The following is a 20,843-nucleotide window of genomic DNA, read 5'->3' on the forward strand; positions in this document are numbered from 1 at the left end:
CCTTATTGCAGTTAGGGCTGTCTCTGCCTTGATCGAGCAGACTCCACTCTGACACACTTGAGTATCAATGGAGGATGCTAGTACATGCAGTGAGAATTCATTTGTTTCAACAACTGCCATGTAGGGGGCAAGATCTGGCAGCCAAGGAGTATAGGGTTATCAAAGATACAATCTCTGCCTTCTAATGTACCTAGAATTTGGTTGAAAAGAGAGCAAAGAGGCCAAGACAAGGAAAAAAAACTCCAGCATGAGTCTAACAAAAGAAATGTCCCAGGATAAGGTAAAGTGCTATAGACCTCAGAAAAGAGAAGATGTTGTATTTCGTTGGAAGGATGAGGAGTGGCTTCTGAACACTTTAGACAGATGTAGGATGTTAGGAAGACATAAGGGGCGGATAAGATACACAGAGATGACAGTGTTTGCGATGTTTGCAAAAGCACGCACAGAGGCATGGAGGGAAGAAATCCAATGCGTTGGGAGTAGCTGGTAAACGAAAGAAGCTCGCCTTGACCGAATCTGCCTTACCCTGGGTTTACACCAGAAAGAAGCACCTGAGACAAGGGCTTGCATTCCGATAATGAGAAGTGACCCCAGGGAACAGGATTGGGGCCTGAAGAAACTGAAGCAGGGAAATGAGGCAAGCCAATGCAAGGCTATGTTCTTGAGCTCAGCACTGCCATGGTTGACAATGATTCAATCCTACTGGGACCCTCCGAGGTACTGTGCAGGTAGAATGCATCTCAGAATTGTACACTTGAATGGTCACAGCGAGTAGCATGTTCCCATCTACTCCCACCCCGTCCCCACGACGGTCAAGGGTTCCTCATGGGGCTGCTCCCTCTTACTTCCGAGCGTGTACATGTGTGAGTGCCAAGTGGGCTCCTACAAGTCTTTCCCCAGGGTGTCCTAGGAGCCTCCAAGCAGAGAGAGACAGATGCTTGGTGTAGCTGAGATAACATGCTGTCAGGTTATTTATACCTTCTCCGAGCTGGTTGCACAGCAATGACTGGAGTACGAGGCATGCCACCAGGATGTAAGAGGGGATTCAAGGATTAGCTCAGAACCATGGGCAGTTTGTTTTTTGGTTTTGTTTGTTTGTTTGTTTGTCTTTGAGAGAAAGACAGAGAGCAAGCGGGGGAGACGCAGAGAGAGAGGGAGACAGAATCCCAAGCAGGCTCTGCACTGCTAGAGCATAGCCCGACACAGGGCTAGAACTCATGAACTGTGAGATCATGACCAAAACCAAGAGTCAGACACTTAACTGAGCCACCCAGGCACCCTTAAGTGAATCTTTGAAATACCGGTTGATTTAAATTCACTACGGTAAATAATTACTCTTAATCAAAGTATGTATTACATGTCAAATTATTAACTAATGATATTATGAATCTGTTATGATGATCAAGACATTTAAATTTTTTATTTCACCTTTATCTGTTTTCTTTTTAAAAGCGAACTTTTAATGGAAGCATACATACGTACACACAGAAAAGTGGCTACATCATAAATACACAGCTCACAGCTTCCCATTCATTTGTATTTCACATTTATCCTTAGATTCCTCTTTGGTGGGGGGCCTGGCTGGCTCAGTTTGAAGAATACGTGACTTTTGATCTCAGGGTCATGAGTTCAAGTCCCACATGGGGTGTAAAGATTACTTAAATAGAAACTTTAGATTCATCTTTGGGAATACATATCATAATACATGCAGAGAATTAACAAATAATACTCTTTTATTGATAGGGTTGTATGAACAAAAATGCTTGGAGCTCACATCTCTAGGCCATAGGTTGTCAGAAGGAATAGGAATAGAGAGGGGTGTGCGTAAGAAGCATCTGGGATGTTGACTTAACTGGACTTGGCAACTAAGTGGATAGTGGGACAAGATCAGGAAAGAATAAAAAGTGATTCAGGTTTCATACTGGGGTGATGTTCATATGAGGAAACATGGTGCACAAATGGCCGTCTAGAGGAAAAGGTAGTTTTGGGTGACGAGAATGAGGGGGGGCTATGGATGGGCATCAGTGCATGTTGGTCTATGAAGATGACCTACTATGTCTCCGAATGGAAGATTCTCTGATTGCTTGATCCTCTTTCCTGGAATCAGTTACCCACAGCCCAGGCTGAATTTAGTCCTGAGGCTCTAGATAGAAGTTAGTGATGTAATTTTTGCCCCTCTCTTTGGTGAGAATGACAGGCTGTCCTGCTATTTTGGAAGTCGCTATGAACCAGTCAGGGTAGGAGACGGACTGAAAAGTGGAGGTGGAGCCCTCCTTATTATGGAAAAAGAGAAAAGGCTTCTGTGCTTTCTTCTTGTTGTGTACATCCATGATATTTTTCTCCTAGGATTAGGAAAAAGGTTTATTAGAGAGGATTACTGAGAGAAGGGGTCTAAACTAACATAGCCCTTGAGAGTGACCACTTTCCCCAAAGGGAGGGCCAGGGGCCAGGGACACAACCAGATGAAAGGACACAAGGTGTCAGAAGAGGCAACCCACTGGCTCCTAATAGGTTGGCTCTACCCCAGGATCCCATGATACAAGGCGCTTCTGATTCTCTGAGACAGCACTGTCTTCCCTGAGAACAGAGAGAGGTTTAAGTCTCTTTTGTGGGTGCTCTTGGTGGACACCCACCCACAGGTGTGGGCGTCTCACAAGATTCCCAGCCTCCGAGTGGGTTTAGATCTTAAAGCTTTCATCATAACCAAAAAGATTTGCTTCATAACTATAAATGCTACCTTCAGGACAGGAACCATAGGCATATAATCCACAAAATCCAGACTAACAATCTCCCCCTTGTCTCCTCTGTCATAGAGTGGCCTTTGTTTAAGTGCGAGCAGCCCAGCATCGTGGGGGATTTCTGGGAGGTAGTTAAAGAAAACTGAGAATGGAGAAACCACCATTCTTTGGCCTTTCTGAAGCATTCTCGTGGGTGTATTCTCTGGTTTTTGGAGAATGTTTTCACATTAAAATGAGTGTTACACCCACGCCAAAAGCAGCATTTATTGACTTGGGGGACAGCCAAGAATTGAACAATCCAGGATTGAAAAAATGTTATTTTTTCTTCAGTGATATGTTAAATGAAATAAAAAGTACATCTCACAGTGCTTCTCTCATTAGCTGTACAACCACTCACCTTAAGCTGTAAAGTTGGCTGGCCCTGAACTTCTCCACAGAAAAGACAAAGACGGTTGTTCTTGATTCCCAAGTAAACTGGATTGCCTTTTCCTGCATCATGGAATTCTTTGTCCATACATGTCATTAAATCAAGACTGACTGGAAACACAAGGAAAAATGGAAACAGGTATCAGGCTCCAGGGAGCAGAAAGGACAGTCCTTCTGACCTGACATTCCTCCTCCCAGTGAGGGGGACACTGAGCAGCCAGGACTCCCCCAGAAGCCTCTTCCCATTCATCATGTAGCTGAGACCCTACATCATTATCTGAAGCCCATTTCTTTCACTTACTTAATATCAGAACCCCAGATGTTACCAGGGCACACTGCATCCCCAAAATAAAAATAAAATTCCCCACCACATTTGCAGCTAAATTTTATCATATGCTGAACTTGTAGCCCACTAGATAAACATGGAAGTGTTGTGTGGGGCTTCTAAGAATGTTCTTTAAAAGGAGTTGACTCATCTGGGAGAAGCTCCTTTCTTACACGTTGTGTCTTCTTACTGCCTGCCTCAAATATGTGGATGATGGTTGAGGAGAACTTGAACTTGGTAAAGCAGAAAGCTAGAATCCTTGGACCATGGGAGCATCACAGTGCCACCATACCAACCTCAGCCTGCCTGCTCAGGCTTCTTTTTCATGAGAAAGAAATAAACTTTTTTTTTTAAAGTAAACTTCTTAGTTAAGTCCCAGTTATGTGTGTTTCCTGTTACTATCAGCTAAATTTAATTCCCAACTAATTTAGCCCAGGAGTCTAGGTGTTCTGCTTCTATCCTTCTGGGCAGCGGGCTGAGAATTCTCCAGTCAACATTCTTTATTGAATGCCGACTCGGGACAAGGATGCATGTGAGCACACAGAGATTTAGATGAGGATAAGAGAGACATTGTCATTCCCCCTATGGAAGATGAGACCAAAAGATGTAAGCAGAGAAATGACAGAACCACAATAAATTGCAAGATCTGCTTTGAGGGAAGAACCAAAGCCTGAGACAGTAGGAGACCAAATTTACATAGAAGAGTCAAGAAAGACCTTTCTGTAGAGGTAAAATGCAAACAAAGATCTGAAAGTTAAGAGGAAACTAGTATACGAAGACATGGGAATAGGATGATGGAGGGGGTCTGGAGGGAGAGTGTTATGGAGAAAGGATGGGTAAAGGCCCCTGTGTAGCTTTGAAAGAAGACTGGTGTCCCTGAGGTGTCCCCACTAGCCCCCACTTCCCACCCCTAAAACACAAACACATAGGAAAGACACTGTTCAATTAACATAGTCCAAAGGGTCACTCTTTTTTTTTTTTTTTTTTTTTTTTTTTAATTTATTTTTGGGACAGAGAGAGACAGAGCATGAACGGGGGAGGGGCAGAGAGAGAGGGAGACACAGAATCGGAAACAGGCTCCAGGCTCCGAGCCGTCAGCCCAGAGCCTGACGCGGGGCTCGAACTCACGGACCGCGAGATCATGACCTGGCTGAAGTCGGACGCTTAACCGACTGCGCCACCCAGGCGCCCCCAAAGGGTCACTCTTAATGCTTTGTAGAGAGTGGATGAGAGGCTACACAAATGAGGTGGGAAGGAGGGCAGTGAGGAGACAATGGCAGTGGTCCAGGTGAGACATGATATTATCTTAGAAATAAGTCATATTTTGCACACAGACTCATCAGTCTTTGCTGTTGGACTGGACAGAGATTGAATCACGGATGTCTCTTGCATTTCTCGCTGGAGGAAACAGGTAATGGTAGTGCCACTAATGGAGATAGGGAAGACTGGGCTGATCAGCAGTTTTGAGAGGTCAGATCCATAGTTCTGCTTGGGATAGATGAAGTTAGAGATGTCTGAGAGGATATCAAGAGGACATGGGTGAATTTTTCAGAGGGTCTTCTGGTGGGAAGCATAAATGCCAGAGTGATAGAGGCATTGGATCCATAAATCCAAGAGACCAGCTCCCAATCCCTTCAGTGGGGTTGCATAATGATTGCAGACTGAGATCTGAGGCCCTCCAGTATTTGTAGATTGTACAGAAAAAGTCGAGTCAGAAAGGAGAATGCCAAAGAGAAGCCAGTGAACCACAAGGGAATGTTCCTACAGAAGGAGAAGATGGAGGGTGTTCAAGAAAGAAAGAATTACCAATTATGCTGACTGCAGCTGAGGAACCAAATAATGTGAGGACAGAGAGTGTATCTGGTGACCTTGGGAAGAGGAACTTGAGAGAACAGTTCGGAAGTCATGTTGTTTGATGCAAACATGAGCAGAAGGTGAAGTAGAGACAAGTTAGGTAGCCAGCTCTTCCATGAAGTTTGGCTATGACTGGTACATAGAACTGTATTGAGACTAGCATATGGGAAAAAAGAGTGGAAGTAGGAATGGAATGTGGGGATCAAGAGAAGGTGGAATTTCTATTAAACTTAGCAATATTATATTAGAGCACATATACCAGTGATGGAAAGGATCCAGTAGAAAGACAAAGGTGGAATATACAGGGAAGAGAAGAATTAAATCAAACATTGAAGTCCTAGAAGAGGGAAAGAAGCTGAGATAGATTGACTTTTGATGGGAGGAAGGAATATCCCCAATATTAGAAGAGAGGACACCGAATTAGGAAAGTGTATAGTGGAAAGATGATCAAGTTTGATTCTGAGGACATAGGTAGTAATGGTTGAAATTTAAAGGAGAAAAACTCCAATAAGAAGGTCAAATACTGTTTGAGTGGACAGTCCCTCCTTATCTGAAGACATTTTCTCTTGGTAAGAAGGGCTGCCAACCCCTCATCCCCTCATTTCTAGGTGCAGGGTTTCCTCTGTGGAAGGGAACCATCTTGTCCTTGCTTGCCCTTCCTGTGGACATTGGTCCCAGAAGCAGGACAGGCCGAAGGCATGTAAGCTCATGCAAGCTCAGCCCCATCTCCAGTGGAACTGGTGCCCCTTTAAGAAGAAAAAGTGGCTTTGATTGTCACTCACCAGGGCTGACATTGTTGTTAAAAGGAGTTGTTATTAAAGAATTTCCATTCAGGACCCACACCATCTGTAGAGAATCATGAACACCAAAGATTCTGGAATAGTCTACCGCTGCCAGAAGACAGAAAAGCACAAAACACATATAAGGTTATTATAAACTTCAGGACTCTAGCTGCATCCTGGTCATAGTGACTTCTGAATCCTTAGGGGTAGGCTCACTGCTCGGAGAAAGAGTGGCTATAAGGAGAAAGGGAGGGGAAATAAGCCAGGAGCTGGTTTGTGGATCAAAGCATCTATAAGAATCTACCTGCATTTATACTCCCCAAGAGATTTTCAAGGTTTGTCTTTTTTCTAGGGATATCAGTGACTTGTCTGTTTCTAATTTATACTCTCTGGGTAGTAACAAAGCCAAAAATATTTAAGTTTGTCATCATTTCTTGTTTTTTTCTTTATGCTGTTTAACAAAGTAAATAAATTCCAAATATACATAATAAGAAAAGATCTAAATGCTCTGAGATTTTCAAATGCACGTTTTATGATCTGAGTATATTAGCAAGAGCAAATGCATCTGTAGCTAAGTAAATGATAGGGGCCCTTGTACTGTATTATCTTTGGTGAGGCAGGATGGAGATATTTCCAAGCTGGTTTGTGATTCACCACTCACCTTGGGGGGTGGCCATGTTGGCTTCAGAGCTTCCTGTGAAGAAGACAAGGTAAATCAGATGATGGAGAGGAGGTTGTCAGCAGCAGGTCTTGTGGAAAAGGGAAGAAGAAAACATGTCATCCAGTTCTCTCCCCTTCCCAACCCCAGAATTTTGTGTAAAAATTCTTCTAAGAAAGCTGCCTCCAAGCTCCTGTCCCAGATGCACATCTGAGACTAAGGAGGGGGTTTTCCAAGGCCAGAAAACCCCAAATGGAAACTCCCATCTCTATCATGACTGGTAGTCCTGGTTCTTCAGACTACAGTGGCCTTGGGATGCCCTCCATCCATCACGTCTGTGATTGTTAGGAGGTTCCAGAGCACCACCTCAGGCACTGTTCAGTGCACCAAGTCTCTGGATTTAAAGGAAGGGAGAGGAGAGTGTGCATCTATCTCCATTCTAGCCTCCCACATATCTAGTGAGTCACCACTTATCCTGTCTTCAAGTCACTTATCCTGGCTACTAAATAACTGTCAGAAAATCGGCCTCTCTGACCCCCATCTTCCCCCATTCTTCATCCAAAGAGGCATCCCTAAGGATCTTGCACACGGACATCCACAAGTTCCATTAGGCATTTTGATTGTCAGGAGTCATCTGTCCCTGGGCTTCTGGTTAGGGCACCAGCACAGTTCCCTAAGAAGGCCACAAGCTCCCCCACAGTGAGAGCCAGTTGTTCATATCCCTCCCTGCCTCAGGATCCTCAGTGCCTGATTCAATAGTTATCCATGGACAGGAAGTAAGCAAATCATCACCTGTACTCTTGGAAGTAGCCCTAGCTCCTCCAGTATCCTGTGCCTTCCACCAAGGTCCCCCAAGGCTCCCCAAGGACAGCAGTGAAAGAAGTCCATCATGATCACTGCCCTAGATTAGCAGGGAGGGGAATCTACCTACCAGATGCTCCAGTACTCTGAGCTAGTAGATGCACATTAGGTCTTCCCCAAAGGAAAGCTTAGACACATGGCTTCTGAGCTCAAATTACCTTTGTCCAAGAGATGCTTTTTACCCTGGATCCAAAGTAAAGGTTCTAGCTGCATCCAAGGGCTCTGGAAAGCTGTCTAGGACTCCCCAGAAGCAAGAGAAGATCAAAGATCAGCAGGTTTCATGGCTTCAGACTACACCTGTAATCTGTTATTATGGGCTATGGCTTCTTCCGGACTTAGGTGCTCTGACTGAATCCAACAGGTGCCAAGCTTTTTATACACACAGGGAAGGAAGGAGGTTCTACCTCACTTGGGTTGGGACTGCCTGACGCTGAATATTTTCTGGTTCCTGGTGCAGAGATTCAGTGAGTCTTTATGTAAATGTCAACCAAGTATGACTGTGACTTGCCCATTCACCCTGAAAAAGTAGGGCATGCTAAGTAAGCTCTTAAGAGCAACAACCAGGAAATATAGTCATCAACACTGAATTTGAGGGAAGAAACATTATGGGACTGCCCCAGGGCTGATGACTGGATTCTTTTGCCACAAAATGACACACTGGAATGTTATTCCTAGGAGTGGAAGCCCCCATTAGGTTCAAGGTAGGAAGTAGACTAAGGAAGGAATGGGTCCCCTAAGACCTGTGTAGCTTGCAACCACTCCTGGTTCACAATCACCATATTCTCTACCAATCTCAGACCAGGTAAAAACACCCCAGTGTATGCTTCTCTAGCTTTTCAGAGCCTGTATGCATGCTGCTTCTCCACTCAAGGGAGCCTCCCCTGGGCAAGGCCAGCTCCTGGGCACCCTGCCCATCATGGACTATAGGTCACTGACCTAGATTAGTGGGGCAGGGAGTACGCCTCCCAGATGCTCCAGTGCTCTAATCTAGCAAACACACATTAGGAACACACGTTAGGTTTTCCCTGAAGGAAAGCTTAGACGATGTTGTAGATACCCTGCCCCAATCCCTTCAGCCCAACTGAGTTCACCATCACTGTGGCAGTTTCTAGCACCTGTCTGCTTCACAACTCAAGGGTATTTATTTCAATAGCAACCTCAGCCAACGGGGGAAGGGACTGGTGGGTTAATATCTTAGCCTCCCCAGCTTCTGAAACAATGCTAGGGTTTCTCAGGGAGAAAACAGACTAAGACAGTAGTTTAGTATTCAAGAGCCAGAGACTCGTATTCAAAAGATGTATGTTCATAATTAGGCTTTGCAACTTTTGGACTTGTGTCCTTGGCACAATCCTTTCACATCTCTGATCCCAAGATGACTGTTATATGAATGCATTGTACCTTGCTGGATTATTGTATTGGTTAAAGAACAGTATGCAAAGTCCCCAGTACATGACACCTTCCTGTAGCAACTGGCCTATTGAGTCTCCTATGTCTGTCACTAGACCCCAGATCAGCCTATTTGTCTCTACCAGCCTTTTTGCTTTGACTACCAGTAGATCATCCTAGCTCTTGACATTTGTGCTACCTTATCAGCCTACCTAACACATAAAGACACTCTCAAGTTCACACTATATAGTCTTCCAAGGGATTCTCACTGCACAGTGGGATATAAAGGTCGTTATGATCTTGTCCTGAGTAGCTCCATAGCCATTCCCTCAAGAGTGTGGAATCATGAAGCACTCATACTCAAATGTGCAGTAGGTATGTCTGAGTCAAAACTAGGATTCAAAATCAATCTGCGGCTATGAAGAGGAGTTTCCCCAGGTATCCATTAGCATGAGTTGATTTCCATGCTCAAAGAAGAAAGTCCAGAGCCTATGACATCACCCCCATATTCCTTATATAGGACTGGACCCACTTGGATATCTTGAGGAGAGGATCTCAATGTCCTGCCATAAGGTACAAAGAAGCAAACATTCAGGACACATTGATATGGATGTTGCATATACTAATGCAAATTCATTCAGGACCACAGCTAATAAGATGTGGAGCCTTTCAGATTCATTATTTCATCCTATAAATACATGGAGCTCCATGTAGCCTAGGCACTTAGTCCACAGTGCCATTAGTTGAGGTGATGGGGCTTTGGTGATACCAGATAATACAAGACCTCAACTTATGTCTCCCTAGAATGGAGGTGCATCCTTTACCACCAAGGTGGTGGGTGATCCTGAGAAGGGCCACTGGGTCAAAATATGTGAAGGAAACCTCTTTCCCTGTAAAAAAAAGAACTCCATATGAATAAAATCTAGAGATATAGCCTTTCTTCTCTCTTCAAGTAGCCCGAACTGGATCTGAATTAGGATTTCATTCCCTTGTCCATCCATATCTATCCTTCACTAGTCAGGTCACGGTCTAACATAGTCCCCTCGGTTCCATAAATCTCTCCCAATTTATATAGCACAATTCCCATCACTCAATTTGACTATTGTTCACATATTGCCAAGTTATTAAATGAAAGAGTCCTTGTTCTATAAATCCCTGATGTTCAAAGTATGATCTGTGGACCAGCAGCATTGGCATCATCTGGCAGCTTGTCAGAAATGCAGAATCTCAGGCTTTATCCCAGACATATAGAATCAGGATCTGAAATAAAGGAGCCTTAAAGCCACGATATGTTCTGTGCTGCTATAGCATGCACCCATGCCATACTCTAGTCACACCAGCACGAGAGAGAGAGAGAGAGAGAGAGAGAGAGAGAGAGAGAGAGATCAGGACTCAGGGGCTGCCTAGGACTAGGCAAGCAAACCAGATCTAGATTCACCCAATCTCTGGAACCCATGAAGTAGATGGTCTTGGCACTGAACAAAGTGGGTGAAGGAAAGATATAAAGAAAAGAAGTAATTCCTGGAAGGCTGTGGCCATGAGGATTTTCCCTTTGAGTACTCACAGTTTGATTGAGCCAGGAACTCTCAAACCGCATTTGGTTTAATGTAGGCCAAATGCTTTCCACCAGAAACAAAAAGAGAAAACCCATCTAGAGGAGGGCAGAGCCACTTAAATAATTTTACAAAGGCAACAAGCCACAAAGAGTTGAAGATCACCAGGCATATAAGTAAACAAGATCACAAGAACAAGAACCAAAAAAATAGACAAAGCAAGATAGTAGGAACATACACAGACATCTGGTTTTATAATTATTATACACAGAGCTTAAAACAACTATCCTAACCATATTTAAGAAGCAAATGACAAACATGGATGTTTTCCTAGAATAGCAAACTATGAAAAGTGGCAGATTTGGAAGCATTAAACAGCATCTCTAGAACAATATAATACAACAAATAAAATTAAAATAAACCAAAATTTGTATTTGGCAACAGACAACACACAGCAGAGGAGAGAATTAGAGAGTAAAGCAAGCTGAGGGTATAGGAATTTCTAGCACTCTTTGCCTCCCAGAAACATCAATTTGAACAATTATCCATACACAAAAATACCTTCACAAGAGTTAAGAATTTCAGGTGAGGGATGACAGCACCTGGGTGGAGCATAGAAATAAGAAAAGATACATTGAAAAAAGGGTAGGAAATATAATTTCATATTACTCCCATCACCCATCCCCCAAGCCAGAGTATCCCAGCATGGAGAGAGACATCCAGTTCACAGGAGAAGAGTGAAGTAAGGAACTGACTTCACAGCAGACTCCACCACCAGCCCACACCAGCACCAGACTGACTTCTGTGGCCTGAGGCTCTTGGCCTACTCTGGCACCAGGCCAGTTACCATGCCCCAGATTTCTGGTGGGCTCCAACAAACCCAGGCTACCAGTCCACTCCAGCACTGGGAAGACCCCCCACAAACCCAGGCTCCAGGCAACTTCCTGCAAATCCAGACTCCTGGCCCTCTCTAGTATCAGGCTCACTCTCATGGACCCAGGCTACCAGCCTGCCCCAGCACCCAGGCCAGCCTTCACAAACCTAGACCCCAAATAAGTTCCCATGGAAGGAGGGTCCTGGCCTGCCCCCGTGCCATGCTGCTACCATTGGCCAAGGTCCAGGCAGTCTCCTGTGGGTCCAGGCCACCTGTTCACCCTAGCACCAGGCCAGCCCCATTGCCTCAGGCTTTAGACAGGCTCCTCCCCCATAAACCTACGCTCCACATGGGCTCCCATGGATGCAGGCTCCCAGCCCACCCCGGCACCAGGTTGGATCCTAGAGCTCCAGTCTCCAGACATTTCCCTGGGCCCTAGCCTCCAAGCCAGCCCCCGTGGATTCGAGTGGTCCTTCATGGCCCCTGCAGCTACAGGCTACAGGCTGACTCCCATGGCCCCAGGCTCAGGCTTGCCCAACTGCTAGGGTGGCCTCCATGTCTCAGCTTCCAGGCCAGCTCCTGTGGACCCAGACACCAGGCCCATCCACATAGACCCGGGTCCCAGGCCCACCACCACAGACAGGCACTGGGCCTGTCCCAGTGAACCCAGACACCAGACCGGCCCCTATGGACCCAAGCACCAGGTCTGCCCACCTGCTGATCCAGGCACCAGACCTGCCTGTCTGAGGACTTCAGAACAAGCCCACGCAGAATCTTTGGACAAGCTGCCTGGTATAGGGCTTTCCCTTCCAAAGCCAGCCTGCCAAGACTGAAAGAAGTGCCTACTTCCTTAAATGCACAGACACCAATAAAGGCCACAAGGATCACAAATAATCAAGGAAACATGATATCGCCAAGGAAAGTTAATATAGTTCCAATGACTGACCCTAAAGAAATGGAGAAAAATGGTCTGACAAAGAACTCTGAATAACCCTGTTAAAGAAATTCAGTGAACTGCAAGAACACACAAGTAGACAACAAAACAAAATACAAAATGTCCCAAAAAAACGAAACAAAAAAACAATGTCCCAAAAGGACAATACATATAGATTCTTGGGCAGTGGTCAATGCCCACTCACTGATCAGAAGACTAAAAGATAAGGAGATATGGAGTAAAGACATGTGGATGGACATATGGGAATGCGCACAAAATGCGAAGATGTTTGTATTTTTTGTTAATGTCCACCAGAAGGCATCAACCACAGAAGAGTCACTGGCTACCCAAGCAAATAAAATCACTCTGCTAGTTGACCTTAGCCAGGCTTTGTCTTCAGCTGCCCTGTGGGCATGTGAACAGTGGGAGTGCATTCTATTCCCTAAGGTCATTAGTAAAATATTGATTCTTCAGCGCTGCTCTAAACCTACTAAGTAGGAATTATGCAGGGAATAGGTTTTAATTTACTGGGTCCAGAGTGAGCCCAAACACCTGAGCTTGTAGTTCAGACCCCAGATGATTCTGATATTACTTCAAGTTTGAGAAATATAGATACACAATATATTTCAGCATTTACACCATTACATAACAATGTTTAGGTGGCCAGGAATGTTCCACCCTGGGTGGGTCATCTGCTGACACCCTGCTAGACAGCCCCAATGATGGGAACAAGGGGGATCATACTTTACTCTGCTGTCTTGCTTTGGGTAATTGTTGCTAATTTCTCAAACAGTGCTTCCTAACACCCCAACACCAGGAGATGGAAATTGAAATCAAGAGGATCACATTCCCAAACCTACTACTAATGGTCACTGCAAGTCACTTCCACCCCATGTACCTCCCCCCGCATTCCTTACCCCTAAAAAGAAAAGGCTGAAGGAAAATGATATCATTCAGAGAAGTTATCCAAATTCTGAAAAAGGCGAAAGGATTATTGTGTGCCTTTCCAATGTCATACCAGAGCATTGTCTGACAGGACCACCCAAAGTTTATCTAACTCTCTATAAATATATTTTGTTTGACTTACTACTTCTATTAACTTTAGCAAATAGATAAAGAGCACATGATTTTTGTATAGTAGGGATGCAAATGCCATCTGTCTGGTAAAAAAGATAATGTCTCAGGCACCTGGGTGGCTCAGTCAGTTGAGCATCCGATTTTGGCTCAGGTCATGATCTCTCAGTTCGCGGGTTCAAACCCTGCAGCAGGCTCTGTGCTGAGAGCTCAGAGCCTGGAGCCTGCTTCAGATTCTGTGTCTCCCTCTCTCTCTCTGCTCTTCTCCCACTTGTGCTCACTCTCTCTCTCTCATAATTAAATAAAAACTTTTTAAAAAAAAGAAAAGATAATGTCTAAAGTTGGTAATTCAAGAAATAGGAGTAAAAACATATACCTAGACACATGGAGGAAAAAGAGCTGAAAAAGACTTAGCAGTTGCCTCATGGAAATATGATTGGGGCAGGATATTGCTTTCAATCATAGACATGTATTGCTTTGGTAAGAATCTTCTTTTAAACAACTCTTTAAAGGCTGAGAAATAAAAAGCAATGTTTTATTGACATGAGGATTATTAATTACAGCCACTGTTCTCAGTGTCCCGGAGACAGCATCTTTAGTCCCTGTGCCCAGTTGTTTGTGAGTTCAGGGAGAGTATCTTCAAGTCCAGCTTCAGGAAGTGGTCTTTGCCCTTCAGCCATCCTGGTGCCGGAAGATACAAGACCCAAAGCAGCTCAGCAGAAAAACATCCCACTCAACTGTTTTCACTGCAATTGTGATTTTGGTGGCAAGGTTCTAAATTCCTTCCCGGAATCCAAAATCCCCCCTCTCTCAGTGTAATCTCTTAGATTACACCTTCTCAGGAGCTTCCCCGTGTAATCTGAAACCAGTCCTCATATGGGTAGGTCAGGATTGAGACCAAAGAAAGAAATAATTCACCCCAGATCTGTAGGTGGCAAGTTTAATAAGCAAGGGAATTTATATATGATGCTTGTTTGGGGGCAGCTGTAAGACGAGTACATTTCCATACCCACCCACTAGAATATTAAAAATTTATATAGAAGCTTTAAGTGGGTTCAGCCACAGGTACCGTCCAGATGTCTCAACATCACATCACTACACTGCCTCAAGGCTATGTCCTTGGGGGCACCTTCTGGGAGCCAGGAAGGCACCCAGAGCACACATTGCAAGGACAGGAGAGGGGGTGAGGAGCCTCCAGCTGCCAGGGTCCAGCTCATGGGTCAGCTGGTGGTCACATCCTCTCAATGACCTCCCCCAACACAGGGCATCAAGCCCTTCATACCAAAGATGCAAAAGAACCAAATCCTTCAGTGAGTGTTGGCCTGGAGCTCACAGAACCCACCCAAATGCAAGAGCAATTGGATATTCAGATGTGTGAAAAACAGGTGTTCACCTGAAAATGAGGACGTTGTTACTCATAGGGTCCTTTCTATGATTTCTATGCTGTGGTCTTTCACAAACGTGATGGATAAGCGGAGGGTCCTCTGCAGGTCTGCTCTCCAGCTCCACAAGCTAGAGATTACTATGTTTTCATTTTGATTACACTCTAAATATGTTATCAGAACCTCTTCTGTACCATCAGGATAACCAGTTACATGACACCAGGACTCATATTTGAGCTTTTGTTTGAGCTCAAATCTGTGCTAAGTGACAATCCAAAGTGTCACAGCACCTGTATGCAGTTTTCATGGTAAAGAGATGGGACAATGGAATCACCACACAGCCTGTAGGAGGATGGAGGTGCTGTAACACTCAGACCATAATCACGTCACAAGCAAATGTGTTATTGGATCCCAATTGGCAGATGTAACAACTGACAGTGTAACAATGTAAATGGTCAGATATAAGAAGCTATCACCATTTATGAGCAGTGAGTATAGTAGTAAATATTCAATAACCAATTCTCCTATTTAATATCCCAGAACTAATTATCTCAGTGCCCATTTTAATGCTGTTTTTTAATAAAACTGCAATGCTAAAACTATATTTAATTGAGGAAGAAAACTTCAAAGAATCAAGAGATGTTGCATTAAATCGGGGCTTACTGATTGCTTACTGGCTGCTTAGTAGAGTATGTGGTCTGATTGTCCAAAAGTAGGAAGAGAAAAAAAAAAAAAAGTAAGTGACTGGCGCTATTTTGGAAATTGTATTTAAGCAAACAGAACTTTCTGTGTCTGTAGTATCAGAGTCAAAATAAGAAATCTGTTATATACAGAACCAGATGTAGCTACATCTTTCTACAATTATACCCACAGTGATTTAATTTCATCAGAACACATCATCTGAAGCATGACCGGTGGGAAAGCTAGGCTCTCTGTTCCAAGAAAAGGCACCTTTGATGAAGTTTTGGGGTGATGGTGGGGTTCGTGGGGTTTGGAGCTGACGGCCAAGAAAGAATTCTTGATGACATCTTTGGTGCAAAAAGGTGATATTAAAGCAGGCGGACAGGACCTGCGGGCAGGAAGAGCTGCACTGTGGTTGTGAACAATGACTGGTTATACACTATGGCTCGGGGGGAGGTAAAGACAAAAGGAAGGCCTCCAGAGGGACTTTGATATGCTAAAGAGGACTCCTAAGATACCTGAGGCCTTGCTATTATCAAGCTAAGGTTGGTTTTCCTCTAGTAAGGCATTAACATTAGGACGGTAGGGGGTTCCTGGAGAAACTTGGTACTCTGTATTTGCCTCAAGCATTTGTCAATGGGCCGCAGGTTATACGGGTTATACGGGCCGCAGGCACTTAATTTTACCTGCCATTTCCTTCTTGCCTTTGTTCCCTATATCACTATGGAAGGGTGATGTTGGGGCTCCAGCAAACTGATTCTACAGGTTTCTGGAGATTAGGCTATTTGATAAGATTGACTTTTTCTTGAAATTTACTAAGATATTTGTGAACTGAGGGAGACTCTGGTCCTGCATGACTGTGATCTCTATCAGTTAGCTACTTGTTTATTTCCTCTCCTTTGTCCCTGGGCAGCCAGCAGTGCCTGAGGAATATCCCACATATGCCACCTGGGGGAGTGGGGGCAGTGTGCTAGCTTGTAGTTTGCCCTGCCTTAGGCTCTGTCATCACCTTTACTGCTATTTTTAAAGAGATCTTGTGGATGCCTAAAAGGAAAAGTCTAGAAGAGGCAAAGAAATCAAGGCTGTGAGACTGTACAGAAAGTAGTCATATAGTAGTGTTCTTTTACATGCATTATCTCCACCCTGGACTTTCACCACTGATAGGGGTCCTTCTTTCCCCGGTGAAACCCCAGTGAGCTATCCTCATTCAATTACTCTCGCTAATTTCAGTTTACTACGTTTTTCTACTTCATTTTACAGCTTAGTTTTAGCTTTTCTGTTATGTAAACACATGAAGTTTATATTTGGCTTTATGTTTACATATTAGAATTAGGAAAAAAATAGTTTAACTATTGTTAAGAATTATTTACCTTTAAACGTTCCTTAACCCTTAAAAGGATACATTATACAACGTGAAATATACTGGCAACATACAAAGCATATGGAAAATGTAATCTAAATAGGAAAGAAAACAAAACGAATCAGTTCCACACTAGTCACCAGATCATGAGCTCTGACGCTTCTCTGTATCCACCCACAGAGAAGGCACTGTCTTGGGGTCCAGACACCCTCGTACAGATGGCTGTGGGATGGACAACTTCAGCTTGAGAGGAGAACTTTACGTGACCCCTCGCCCCGTGTCTGAGCTCACATTCTATGCCTCGGCTGCCCTGAAGTCATTCACAAAGTGTGATGATAACAAGGTCCTGCCCACCTCTCAGCACTGATGTGAAATGACACAGAGAGAATATAAATGAAAGCATGCTGGGAACTAGGAAATTTAACAAAGACCTCTGACCAAGCTGCCCCCTCCAGGCTGAGGTCAAGCATTGATACTTAAATTGAAGTTAACATTGTTCTTTCCCCCCAGGTCTGAAGTGAGGAAGAGGGGATGGCGGATCTCAGAGGAGGCGATGAACCAGCCAGGGAAGGCCACGGACTCGAAGGTGGAGGTCCTGCCATCTTTTGAGTGGTAGAAGAGGAAGGGCTCCACGGGCGTGACTTCGTTGTACAGATCCAGTATCTCCTCCTCCTGAAACGTGACAGAGAACGCCCAGCAGGAGAAGCAGAGGCTGTTAGCGGTTCAGAGTTACTTGTGCACAATCAATAAATGTTCCAAAGTTAGAGAAAGCCTTATCCCTCTATGAAAACACATTTCAAAGGAGCAGCAGAGTGAGCATGGATTCTCACCTTCCCGGCCCCTTTCCTCAAATCCAGAGATGGAGTAGGAATGGCACAAAGAAAGGTTAATGAACAAGTGGGCACACTCCAACAATGCATTGGAACTCATCTCACACAAGAGGCTGATGGGGGGAAAAGAAGGAGCTGCAGATCTGCAGCAATAAACCAAGGACCTCCCCTACCAAAGCCGCAACAGTTGAGGGCCGCCACCTCGCAAAACTAGTCTTCTAACAAAAGTTCCAGTATTAGCCTCTGACCAGCTGCCAACACTCGAGGAATGTCAGTGCCACAAAAAAGACACAAGAGGGTCTAACAAACCAAAGGATTTGTGTTAAACAAACAAACCAAGTAAATAGAGCAATCAGAAAATGCTTTCTATATCATATGTAGAAGTACATTTTGTGTATTTATATACTGTGCATTGAAGTAAAATAAGTATTTTTAACAAAATTATGCACACACAAGATCTCCAGAGAGACACTACACAGGGATGGTCCATAATTTGTCCACATTTGGACCTCCTCCCTATCTCATTACCATCTGAACTTAGAATATCCATCAATCATATAATTATTGCTAGACTTGTTCATCACTGTATATCCCAACACACAGAAATTCAATAGAGATGTGTTGGCTGTTTAATAAATAAAAAGACCCTTGCTCATTTCAAACTCTGACACCACCTCCTCCATCCTCCTTTTCAACCTCCCGCCTGGGAAGGACTGGGCGGCAAGTCCCTAGCTGCCCTCCCCAGCTTACTCCTGTTCCTCTTCAGGCCATTCATGTTTGCGTTCTCTCCGCCGTTTCCATTAGCACATTTGCTGCCATTCTACCTCTTAAATAATGATCTCGCTTGCCCACCACCTTTCCCAACTCCCCTTTTGCAGAAAACTCTCTGTAACAGTTGTCTATATAGGCTGTCTCTAGTTTCTCTCCTCCTGTCCCACTCTTAAACCCCTCGGTCTGGGCGTTCACCTCCAGCACTGCAACAACACTGCTGGCACCAGGGTCCCTAAGAACCCACATGTGGCAGAATGAAACGGTCAATTCTCAATCCATCGAAAACCACAGTAGACAAAATCTCAGTAGAAGGGTGGCTTAGCAGACAGGACATAGGTGAAAACGTAATTTTCAGTCCTCTTTCATCACACCCAGCATTCACTCTGTCAGCAAGTCCTCTTGCCTCAATTTAAATAAAATATTTTCAGAGTCTGACTGGCTTCTGCCTACCTCCACTGCTACCCACTTGTCCACGTCCATCAAATCTCCCCTAGATCACCTCGAAGTCCCCCCACAGGACTTTTACCCTGCCCCCCCCCCCCAGTCTGCTTTCAACTGGCAGCCAAAATAATTCTTTTCAAACCTATGTTCATGCATGGGACTCTTCTACTCAAAACATTCTAATAATGCCCCATCTTACTCAGATGGAAAGGCAAAGTCCTTACAAATGCCGGCAAGGCCCTTTGTGTCCTGCCTTTTTATCTCTCTGAACTCCTCCCCACTTAGTTCACTCCTGTCACACTGTTCTCCCTGCTAATTCTTGAACTTGCTCCCACTCACACCTGTTGGCTAACTCTCTTCTTGCCTTCTACTGTCTGCTAAGATCTTATGATGCCGACTGCACTATTTTCTACGGCAGCCCAACTCCACCTGGGCTGGCACGGCCAGTCTCTTTAGCCTGCTCTAACTGTGCTTTCCCACGGGACATAACACCCTTAAAGACACCACAGGCTTACCTATTACACTTACTGTCTACCACTTCTCTCCTCCCGCTAGAATCCACACCCTCTGAGGGCAGGGCTCTGTGCCATTCTGGGCACCAATGTATCTCAAATGGCCACAACGGTGCTGTGCCACTAAAAACCTACACATTTACTCAGCTAATTGGACTGGATGAAATGAAATTGAGTTGAACTAAACTGAAGTTTAAGGAACAAGAGGAAAGATTGAAATCTCAGAAAACTGAATAGGAGAATAAGTAAGCAGACAGGATAAACTTAAAATGTAATCGTGACCTGGAAGATTAAACCAAGATATTCTCCCAGGGTGCAACAAGAAAAAAACAAAACAGTGAAAGGATAGAAAGTATGGAAAATAAGATGAGATACTGAAGAGAGATCTAGATGTTCCAATGACTAAGGAATAGGCATTCCAAAAGGAAGGAAAGAGAAGCCAGAATGAAGGAGAGAATATACTTGAAACAATGGTAGACAATATCTTAAAATACAAGACAAAGATCCTCAACTAGTGATGTTCAGGATAACGCAACTGCATGCAGATAACTCAAAAATATCTAGGAATAAATATGTTTAAGAACGGAGAATATTTCTTTCTTTACTTCTAAAACTAGATTATCTACCAAATAAATATCTCATAAAAGAAACTGGCCTTTTGGGGCACCTGGGTGGCTCAGTTGGTTGAGTGGTCTCACTCTTGATTTTGGCTTAGGTCATGATCTCATGGCTCATGAGGTGGAGAGCCCCATGTCAGGCTCCTCACTGCAGCATGGAGCATGCTTGGGATTTTCTCTCCCTCTCTCTCTCTGCCCTTCCCTGCTCTCTCTGAAAGAAAGAAAGAAAGAAAGAAAGAAAGAAAGAAAGAAAGAAAGAAAGAAAGGAAAAGGAAGGAAGGAAGGAAGGAAGGAAGGAAGGAAGGAAGGAAGGAAGGAAGGGAGGGAAGGAGGGAGAAAGGGAGGAAGGAAGGGAGAAAAGAAGGAGGGAAGGGAGGAAGGAAGAAAGAAACTGGTATTTTTAATAACATTATTTTTCTTACTCACCTTCAGTTGCAATGTGGGCTGCCCTCCTATGTCCTCACAAGACAGACACATTTCTGGATTCTCTATTCCCATATAAATGGGAATCCCTCTGCCTTGCTCAAGATACTCTGGATACTTGCACGGGACAACAGTGACAGTGACTAAGAAGGACAAAAGGGAAGATAGTGTCAGTTTCCTCTTGAAATCAGGACGAGGCCAGCATCACCCAGGTGGGGCAGGAAGAAACCTTGAGTGCAATCCCTGCTACCCCAGGCCCACCAAAACGCCAACCACCACATTTGTTCGTTCATTCATTCACTCACACCATGCACCAGTCACTGCCCTAGGAAATGGAGCAAAAACGAAGAGCTAAACAGAT

The 20,843-nt window shown here is 44.4% G+C and overlaps 2 protein-coding genes across 8 annotated transcripts in view; both read right to left on the reverse strand.

Annotated features, from left to right (window-relative positions):
* Positions 1 to 1,715: 1,715 nt before the first annotated feature.
* LOC109264556 (interleukin-36 beta-like) lies at positions 1,716 to 20,504 on the reverse strand. 3 transcript variants are annotated; one of them, XM_019444911.2, is made up of 5 exons: positions 20,486 to 20,504; positions 6,787 to 6,874; positions 6,126 to 6,233; positions 3,136 to 3,275; positions 1,716 to 2,342 (listed from the first exon to the last, which is right to left on the reverse strand). In XM_019444911.2, exons 2-5 carry the CDS (start codon positions 6,800 to 6,802, stop codon positions 2,130 to 2,132), a joined length of 477 nt encoding a protein of 158 aa, XP_019300456.1. In that variant the 5' UTR covers positions 6,803 to 6,874; positions 20,486 to 20,504; the 3' UTR covers positions 1,716 to 2,129. The 3 variants fall into 3 exon arrangements, with proteins under 3 accessions (XP_019300456.1, XP_019300439.1, XP_019300449.1); XM_019444894.2 differs by lacking the exon at positions 20,486 to 20,504 and adding an exon at positions 7,803 to 10,565 and having other exon boundaries at positions 6,787 to 6,819; XM_019444904.2 differs by lacking the exon at positions 20,486 to 20,504 and adding an exon at positions 7,803 to 10,565.
* Positions 16,206 to 20,843, reverse strand: part of IL36G (interleukin 36 gamma) — a 157,105-nt gene continuing 152,467 nt past the window's right edge. For all 5 annotated transcript variants that reach the window (XM_019444847.2, XM_019444873.2, XM_053890943.1 and 2 more), the window contains 2 exons: positions 20,486 to 20,625; positions 16,206 to 17,560 (listed from right to left, as the gene is read on the reverse strand). In XM_019444847.2, coding sequence (XP_019300392.2) covers positions 17,351 to 17,560; positions 20,486 to 20,625 — 350 coding nt within the window. In that variant the 3' untranslated portion in view covers positions 16,206 to 17,350. The remainder of the gene's footprint in view (positions 17,561 to 20,485; positions 20,626 to 20,843) is intronic.

Source organism: Panthera pardus, unplaced genomic scaffold (genome assembly GCF_024362965.1).
Source record: "Panthera pardus isolate Hobbes unplaced genomic scaffold, ASM2436296v1 HiC_scaffold_26, whole genome shotgun sequence".
In the NCBI taxonomy this organism is placed as follows: Eukaryota; Metazoa; Chordata; class Mammalia; order Carnivora; family Felidae; genus Panthera; species Panthera pardus.